The sequence below is a fragment of the Acromyrmex echinatior genome, chromosome 13, assembly GCF_024713525.1.
Source record: "Acromyrmex echinatior isolate Ae372 chromosome 13, ASM2471352v2, whole genome shotgun sequence".
Taxonomy (NCBI): domain Eukaryota; kingdom Metazoa; phylum Arthropoda; class Insecta; order Hymenoptera; family Formicidae; genus Acromyrmex; species Acromyrmex echinatior.
Window position 1 is genome coordinate 7,425,913 of NC_141864.1, and position 10,301 is coordinate 7,436,213.

The window sequence follows — 10,301 nt, forward strand, 5'->3', positions numbered from 1 at the left end:
CATATCTTTTCTCACTCGCAAGATTTGGCTAGAAAATGAACGATACTCTTTGATGGCCAATCTGGGGCCAATCTCCTTTCAAAATCCACAATCAACCCCCTGATAGAGGATTTCTATTGTGCTATAAAGGGAGCTTTCCAGCAAGAGACACAAATCACACAAGTCATTCTGTCCTTATTTAATAATCAGTAAGAAACAAAGACGGAATGTGTAGATTTGTGCCTCTGCTGGAAAGTTCCCAAAGTGATTTTCCGAAGCTTGAAATTTAGCCCAATTTTTTCGCGACCGGCCTGCCTTCCTTTGCCTTCTTTTTCTTCATCGAATCGCAGTTTTCTATAATTTAGAATAGGAAAGACTTGCTCAGTATATTATAGACAGACGACAGATGCACATAACAACAATTCAGAGCAATCAGTTAGCCAATCAAATTTTGTTTTAGTCTTACTGCGCATTCCTCAAGTTGTCTCACCTGTCTTTTTCCACCATGGCGGCATTATTCACGAATGAAAACATGTCAGTTGATAACAACGGACAAATACCGGTAAAATTCGTACAAACTTGACTGAAAATTTACAGAATTCAAGAGGTCCAGGGAAAGTCGAAACGAGTTCGACTTATCGACGATTTCATCAGGAGGATTTAAAAGGAATCAAATGGCGAGGACTCTAACGATGGCTCTCAACATGTCACAAATAGAGAGGTTAATAGTGAGGCCAATCGAAGATATGCTTACCGTGGAGAATAATGATTTTATAATGAAAAATATCAACGAAGAATACGAAGATAAGCCGGAAGGCAACATGGGATTTAAAAAGAGAATTGTACCAGTAATTACTATAGAAGAAACGGAGGATAACGTACTTCTCGATAGAAATCTAACCTATGATGATGGCGCGAAAAAGTGGGATCAGATTTCAGAGCATCAAACGGGGATATTAGTGGATGAAGCGTTTGAAATCGAGGAAAACCCACATATTGACATTAAGGAAAAAGAAGAGCGGAAAGAAGTAATTAATTGGAGACTGGCTCCAGTGGATCATGCAACAATAGCATGGCATAGAGAACTACAAATGAATGAGGTACAAATGGATAAGCCATGCACAGAGCAATCTCATATGGAACAGCCACATACGGAGCAACCACATGCGGAACAACCACATACAGAGCAACCACATGTGGAACAATTACATGTGGAGCCACCACATGTGGAGCTACTACATGTGGACGAGTCGCAAGATCTACAGGTAATCAATCCTGTGACAATGACGTCAAGTAGTATGTTGCAAACACAAGATAGTGAATTCAAAACCATTGAGGAGATAAAGGAAGAGGAGCAACGACTGATGACGGAAATCGAAAGACGAGGTGAGCTGCAGAAAACGATTAATGAAAGGGTTGCAAGAATTAAAAAAATGCGTGAGTTTTTGGAGAAATTCGATAACATTGAAGAAACTGAGGCTAAAGAGGAGAACGCAGAGATGGAGAAACGACTAAATGAAGCGATAGAAGCTTACTTGACGACAGGTGAACAAAGCAAAAATTTCAGCGATAAATTTACAATAGTGGACAACAATGGTCAAAGCATATGTGAAGCATCAATGGTTGTTACATTGAAGGACAAAAGACCGAGGAAGAACATCCGGGAAAATAAAACGTATCGGATAACGTATGATATTACAGGATCTCAAATAAATCGATCGTACTGCGAGTTTACGGACGATACCACATCATCACAGACAAGCAAAGCTAGAAAGAGAACAGAGACGAGCAGATCAGAGATAATAACACGATCGATGATGAACTTAAGAAGAAATTTACCAACAATATCAAATTCGAACGAAGGGATGCAACTCAGAAAAAGGAGAAATACACAATGGTCATTGAGAAATAGAAAGACTGCTTACAAATCAAAAAAACGAAAAGAGAACGATCGAGTGACGCATGTGAGGAATGAAAAAGGAAGGTTTGTGAAAAAAAATTTGTGAAAAAAATAAAGCGCTTACGAAATGAATAAGGTAATCACCGATGCGAAAACTTACAGCGTTTTCGAGTGCAGTGAGTTCTAATCCGGGTTGGATCGATAACGTCACATGTTTTATTTTGATTTCTGATTGGACAAGATTATGATACTTCCGGGTCAAACATGGGTTAATCAAACTGGATCAGGTTCAAACCGACTGTACTTAAAAACACTATTAATCTGAATCGTTAGATAAAAAACTGACAAGGAATCCTCCAATTTCAGAAGGTGCTGCATCATCGGCGGTTATCTCTTCTTTTTCTTGTTCTTCTTTTTTTTCTCTTCCTCTTATTTATATTTGATCCCGTCTGCTTCATTAATGACGATACGGCCAGTAACGTAGATGAAAAAAGTTGTTAACGAAATATACTTCCAATCTTCCACAGAATAGCCACAAAGAAGTAAAAAGGCAATTCACGAGTGTACAAAACTCACTCGATAGATTTCATCAGAAATTTTCAAAAACATTAGAAAAAATTATAAGAAACAACAGCTCGCTGAAGCAAAACACATTCATTCCAATTGAGTTAATTCAAACTGGCATTCATCTTGAGTGAGACAGAGGTGGCTATAACAGAAGATTTAACTAGAGAACTCAAAGGACATCAATGAGATACTGTCATGAAGGAAAAGAGCAACGTGTTCAGAGAAGCGATCAAGAGTGGCAAACAGCAAGGATGCAGCAGTCAACAGTCAAGGGGTTGAGAGGATGAAAAAACGCTTGGTAATTATAAGTTACTTGGAGATTTAACCGCGAAAAGTTCATTTCATATGTAGTTTATATTGAATAATTAATTACATATTTATTTAATAAAAAAACAGAATATTTTATATGTAATTAAAAAAAAAAGGCATGCGTCTTCGCGGTTGTTGGTGCTCGGGAAAAAATATTTTATATGTAATTATATATAATTATATAAAGTTATGTATAATTATATATAAAATATGTCCATATATGTAACATTTTTTCTCGGTGCTTAAATTATAAGGCAGTAAGATATAATTTGTATAAATAGTTCAAATGTACTTACTTAAATAATGTTAACTGCAAACTTTTCTATAATCTTTATTTTTTTTGTAACATAAATTTTTACTTCGTTTTTCAAAATACAAAATTGACAATTTAAGTCCTCTTTAATGTCAAAGTACAAAGTATATCTTATTGTCTTATATAATTTATGCATCACAGCAGAGGGTTATATAGGCACCTTACTTGTATTGGATTTATTCTTGGAACCACAAATTATACTATTCACCCTTTCGTACTTCGGAATATACATGTCCCACCTACGAAAAAAAGTATAATTTTTGAAAAGTAATCCTATCGACTTTTATCTTGACTTTAAAGAAAAAAGTGTAAGCGACATGTAAAAAAATCCCCTTTGTAATGTAATGTTTTCAATAAAATATAGTTATCTAAACGTTGTAAAAAATCAAATTTTTGGATAGTAAAGAATAACCATATATTATGTCATGTATATAGAACCATGTATATAGAATTGATGCTAATCATATATTTAGAGTCTTATTTAAATGTGAACTTTATTATAATAGTTTATATATGTATATATATATATAAACTATATAGTTTATATATATGTATATATATATATATATATATATATAATATATATATATATAATGTATATGATATTTCAGTGATTTGATCGTCATTTTGAATTTTGATAGTAAATTTAGAATTACACACAGAACTCCCAAAAACTGTCTTCATATGAAACGTATCTTTTTTGGGAAACTCAGAGGTACGAAAGGGTTAACATAATTTATTTCAATTTTATGTTTATGTTTATGTTTATATATGTGTTCGACAGATTTTATTTTCTGGTTTAAAATTGATACCATAAAAGATCGTAAAAGACCGTAAAATTTATATTTATCCATAAGGAACTGAATTTTCTTTTTTTAGCCACAAAAAATAGTTTCTATCATAAGCTTATTATAAGAATTAAATTATTTTATGTTTTGATCGTAATAAGTAGTTTATATTGATTAAATAATTTTGTATTTTTTGTTTACTAATAATAAGGTTTATACCATCAATTCAACGTAAAAATTGGGTAGATTATATTTACGATTATAAAGTGATTTAGCGAATTTACTATTAGATACATTTTTTGCTTTATAATTTTATTGGTTTTTATTTTATACAAGTTTATATCTAAAGATGCGATTTTTCTATTGTGAACTATCTATATTACATCAGATAAGTTTTTTATTAGAGATATTAAGTTATCGTATTTACAATATAATAGGCCTGGATCGGACGGTATTAATTTATGAAGATGAACGCATATATATACAAAAAAGAGAAATTTAATAATTAAATAACTGAAATTATAAGAATGATCCTGATTTGATATTGAAGTTAGTGAGCGGTCGTATCGATTAGCAAAAAGCTTTGAAACAAGTATAAACATTATTTTATATCAAGCTTATCTCCCTAAGCGTAAGGGATATAAGGGGATATTGACGGAAGTTCTTTTCCAGCTTCGGATTTATGCGTTACGAATTTCGCGAATCGTTATTAAAAAAGTGAAGCAGAGTTTCACCTAATATCACGATTTAATATAAAAATTGATTATTAAAATTTATTATGTTATTTATATTGTGATATTTGTGGTGACTATGTACATTTCGAGCGCAAGTGCATGTATGTTTGTGAATTAACGAAAGCGTAAGAGATTTTGTAAATACAGAAGAAATATTATTTTACTTGGAAACTAAACATTTCGTACTTATCTATTCGCCTATCGAACTTTACTTAGCGATCCGTTTTTATCCCTCTACTTCCATTTTTCTTCTTCTCTCTCATTATCTACTATATTTAACTTATACTGTTTTGTGATAATCTTGTTATGATCATTTCTATAAGGATATTCTCAAATAATTTTCAGTACATTCTCAGCAACATTCTTTGCATCATATTGACAGATAATTTTTATCGCCAAAACAACAAATACAGCCAAAAAAGAAATAACCATATAAATAAATTTGCCTCTCCGGCTATCCGGCTATAATAAAATTGATGGAATATGTTTTTATTAAATTTGTTTTAAACAATTAATTTTATCAAAAATTAATAATAAAACATTTTAAAAATTGCTTAATAGACTATTAAATTTTTATAATGGTTATATAATGGTTCATATTAAAAAATCCTTTTTTTTTTATTAAAAAGAAATTAATAATAAAATGTCAAGAGTTAAATTAATATTTACTCATTTAATATTAGAAAGTTTTGATGATAATAGAATGAAATTATTAGGAATAGCTAAATTGTTATGTACTATTGAAATATAATGAAGAAACAAAGATTTATAATTGATATATAGCAAATATAATGTTTAATTAAAACTATTTAATTAAATTAAAAGAATGTACATGCTAAAGAATATTCTTAATACGAAGATGTTTATAACAGAAAATGTAGATGTTTTTGATGATATACTGATTTAATTAAAAAGTTACACTTTTTTTCGTTAGGTTTTGGAATGCAGACTGTTCACCGAGCGATTTGTCCTTCCTTATGGATCTAAAATCTAAAGATACTTTTTAGATTCAACTGCTTTACGAACAAAACTGAGTTCCGAAATCCATCGAAAAAAAGTGTTGCAACCTTTTAATTGACGAGTATACAATTGAAGTATAGGTGAGAAAAGTACATTAATTTGTCACTCCAGGAGAATTCTGTACACAGTTCGTGATAAATTAAAAGATAACTAAATAGTATAATATGCTTATTAATGTTATCATTTATGAATTAAATATTATATAATTTAATATCCCTGATGAAAATTGTTTTCAGAATTTTTCATATAATTTTTCAGAATTTTTAATATAATTTTATAACTCTCTCACATTTTTTGTACGAATTGGACTTTTCAGAAAATCTACATCTCTTCAAAATTTTTCATATATATGTTAATTATGTAACATCATAAAATTTCTAAGATTTTTTTGTAAGTATAATTTCTGATGAAACGTTATAAAATTCGAAAAATTTTTAAATATTTTTTTTTATGAGAAATTTCAGAATATTTCAGAATTCACTTGTACGAAAAATTCTAAGAGAAGATGTAAACTTTTCGAATATTTCTGAGTTTCTGAAAAATGTTCCAATTCATATTATTAAAAAAATTATCATAATTAAAATTAAAATAAATGTTATTAATGTTAACATTTATACATTAATAATATCACTTATAATTCAATTATGAATTATAAGTATAAAATGAGAAATTTGAGTGAGGGTCAACAATTTAATAATAATAATAAGAAAATGACATAGTAATAATAATAATAACTTAAATATAATTGACCGTCTTTAATATCGATTTCGAATAATCAAAACAGTTGATAATATGTCAGCGTTCTTCAATTATTTCCGAATAATTCAATTACCCTTTGAGATAATTACGCTATATATTAAAGCTGTGTTCGCTTTTGCGTTTAACGCTTTAAGCATCGTTTCATTCTTGTTGTTTAATAAATATTAAACAAGGACAATTGATACTCACAAGCACTGTGAGCGGTAAAGCGAACGCAGTCTAAATAAAGACCGACGTCCTTCTATATAGTAATAGTACATATCTCATCTGATGTAAATGGAAATTTACCGCTATTTGGTTCGTATCTCCGCTAAATGCGTGCCTTGACTTTTTAAGTAATTTTTTTCACTTAACATTGCTTTGCTGGTTTTGCCTTATTCAATCAATTCACCTGTCACTATCTGCAATTATAGTAAGTATGAATATTAATAAAATCATGTACAATATTATAAAATAGGCTATAATATAAACAATACTTAACGTTTTAGGTTATGGGTAGACATTGTTGCGTTTTGGGATGTTCCACGGGGGTGAGCCTACCTTCCCACATGTTTCCCAAAGACGTTATCATGATGAATAAATGGAAAAAGGCGATTTATTCAGAGAAAATACAAGATTTAACTGATGAACAATTAAGAAAGTGTGTTGTATGCTACAGACATTTTGCCGATAGTGATTATGAAGCAATGTATAGATTACGAAGATTGAAACCTGGTGTTATTCCATCCTTATATCTGCCAAATAACGGTAATAACAACACTGAAGCAAATAATAGTGAAGACAATGAAATAATTAATGATCATGACACTGAGACTCATACTTACAGCATTGTAAGTACAAAAGGTTCTAAAAGCAAAACATTAGATATAAATGCAATTGATCAACTTGAAGAAATTGAAATAATAGAAATAAAAAAAGAGACACAACCTGCAATAGAAATCTTAGAAAGTATTCCAATAATTAGAGAATTATCACAGAGTATTCCAATATATAAAGAAGTATCACAAAATATTCCAATAAATGAAGAGATGTCACAGAATATTCCAATAAATAAAGAAGTATCACAAAGTACTCCAATAAATGAAGAAGTTTTACAAAGTTCTCCAATAAATAAAGATTCTTTAAAGTTAGAGTCTTCCTCGCCCAAAAATTCAATATCCAGCTTGTCAGACCTGCATAACTTACTGCATGAAAAGTGCTTTCATAAATTTACGCCAAAAATGTGGAAGTTGTACAAATTATCATGTATATTAAGAAAGAAGCAAGAGGTTGTTATAAAGAGGCAGTTATCATTTCGTGAACGTATAAGGCAAGCTAAGCAATGCAGCAAAAGTACTGCTATAGAAAAGCTATTGTCTTCATTGACACCTGTCGAACAGGCTTTTCTCCAGATGCAGATAAAAACGACAAAATATGCCTCTGAGGTATGTAAGTGGAATATTATAATAAGAAAATATCAAGTTATGATAGATTGATCTAATTTTATTTATAGGATAGACATTTTACACTGACTGAAAAGATTGCTGCTTTATCTATCATGAAACAATCTAGTAAATGTTATCAATATCTGACACAAGTTTTCAATCTGCCCAGCATAGAAACATTACGATCTATACTTCAGACAATTAATATTCATCCAGGTCCAAATAATTTTATAAATAAATATCTGAAAAAGAAAGTAAAATTAATGAAGGAGAGAGATAAAGTGTGTCTTTTAATGTGGGACGAAATGTTATTGCAACCTCATGTAGATTATGATGCAAAAAAGAAACATATTCTTGGTTTTGAAGATTTTGGTAATAAGAGGAGAGCAAGATTTGCTGATCATGTGTTAGTTTTTATGATTCGTGGTGTACAAAGTGGATGGAAGTTTCCACTGGTGTATTATTTTTGTGACGGTGCAACAAAAACTGATCAACTTATTGAGTGGGTCAAAGATATTGCCAAAATTATAATTGACAGTGGATTGTATCTAGTCGCCTTTGTATGTAATGATGGGAAGAGAAATCTCACAGCTATAAATAAACTAAAATTAGAATCGGCAAGGCTAAAATTGAAACAAAGACAACTATATTGTAAGCATTTTTTGTTAAATTTATTATTATCGTATATAAAGATTATAAATATTTGCATTTATTATATAATTTGTTTTATCAAATAATAAGTTTGAATGTTAAATTATATATATATATATGTATAATTATGCTATATTTTATTGAATTATAATTTTATTTGTTATTCTGTATTTCTTTAGATGGTTATATAACAATAAAAAAGCAAGATATAATTCCATTATATGATCCACCATGTCTTATTAAAAGCATACGCAATAATTTATTAAATAATGATCTTGAGTTTGATGTTGAAGAAGGAGAAGAACGAAAATTTGCATCATGGGAAATTATTGAACAAGCACATCATATGGACTTGACTCATAGCACGTATCGATTAATGCCGAAAATTACGGCAGAACATGTAATAAAAAATAAAATAAAGAAAAAAAAAGTTAAAAATGCTGCTCAGGTTTTGAGTATGACGATGGGCGGATTTATACATCACCATACCAAACTAGAAGGTATATATTTATACAAATTTAATAAGATACAATTCCGTATGTAATTATTACATATTTATAATATTGTTGCAGATTGCAATGGATTTAAACCGATCCGAGATCGATTAACCTGGAAATGCCAAAAATTCGTCAAATTAAAAACCTAAAGTAGAGCATGTGATGCCATTAATCAATCTTGGATCGATTCAAATCCACGCAGTCGAAAACGTTATTAATAAGATTTAAATTATGTGATTATATATTAATTACATTTATTTTTCATGTGTATGTGCTTTTTTTAGGGCACGTGAATACAGTGTATGGACCATTAAAAATGCCAGAAAAGAAAGGACGGGATACAGCAGAGATAATACTTTTCTTTGACCGATTGTTTGATTCTGTTAATGGACATACGTTAAAGCCGGAGAAACCGTTAAGAGTTGCCATTTCGCACAACAGTCCACATTTTCCATTTTGGGAGAGGGCAGTAAAGAGACTACAAAGAATGCGATTTGTCGATCGAAAAGATAAGAATCAAATAAGAGATTCGAATGTTTTGAAAAATTGGATTTCTACTATAGGGGGATTACGCAAATTGTGGATAATTTTGAAAGCATACGAATTCAAATGCTTGAAGCCTCGAATTTTGAATTTGGATTCCCTTCAACATTTTTTCGGGCAAATTAGATCTTTCGGCATAAGGAATACCAATCCCACGTGTGCAGAATTCGAAAGTTCTTTTAAAACGTTGCTAATCAACAATTTAACGTCACCTCGTACTGTGGAGAATAATAGTGAGAATAAAATAGACGGATCGTTGTTGTTTACGTTAAAAGAGTTTCTTAATCGTAAGATAGAAAGTAGATACAATGACGATTTGATGTTAGATTTGGAGAGACCTTTAGATGCAACACACGATTATCTTAACATTTGCAATTTTATTGCGGCAAAAATCCTAAATAATTCACGAATCAAAGGATGCGACACATGTAAGAATCTCCTGGCAGATATTACAAAATCTGAATTGGTTAGTAGTAACGATTTGATAGAAACATTTAGGAGTGCTGAAGATCTATTAACGTCAAAAATGAGCGGCGTCTGTTATGTGCATCATGCGGCGTTAATGTTAGAAACCGAATTGTATATACAAATGGATTTACGTTGGTTAAATTGTCCACAGCATGACGTACAGCTTAAAAAATTCTTAGTATCACATGTAGTTACATTTTATATTTGCAAATGGTGTAATAGTATAAACGATATACTAACAGAGAAAGAACATGATGATTTGAAATAGATAACAAAATGTGCCTATACGTAAGCATTATACGTAAAGTCAAAGTTGTAAATTTTAATAAAATATACAATTTATATCGTT

The 10,301-nt window shown here is 30.2% G+C and overlaps 1 protein-coding gene across 4 annotated transcripts; it reads left to right on the plus strand.

Moving 5' to 3' along the window:
* The first annotated feature begins 449 nt into the window (after positions 1-449).
* LOC105148676 (uncharacterized) lies at positions 450-10,301 on the plus strand. 4 transcript variants are annotated; one of them, XM_087412600.1, is made up of 6 exons: positions 1,990-2,744; positions 5,525-6,781; positions 6,858-7,793; positions 7,862-8,444; positions 8,624-8,944; positions 9,226-10,301. In XM_087412600.1, the coding sequence occupies exons 3-6, from the start codon at positions 6,861-6,863 to the stop codon at positions 10,218-10,220; spliced, it is 2,832 nt and encodes a 943-aa protein (XP_087268726.1). In that variant the 5' UTR covers positions 1,990-2,744; positions 5,525-6,781; positions 6,858-6,860; the 3' UTR covers positions 10,221-10,301. The 4 variants fall into 4 exon arrangements, 2 of the variants coding, with proteins under 2 accessions (XP_087268727.1, XP_087268726.1); XR_015547174.1 differs by lacking the exons at positions 6,858-7,793; positions 7,862-8,444; positions 8,624-8,944; positions 9,226-10,301 and adding an exon at positions 450-1,963 and having other exon boundaries at positions 2,042-2,744; positions 5,525-5,765; XR_015547175.1 differs by lacking the exons at positions 6,858-7,793; positions 7,862-8,444; positions 8,624-8,944; positions 9,226-10,301 and adding an exon at positions 450-1,963 and having other exon boundaries at positions 2,407-2,744; positions 5,525-5,765.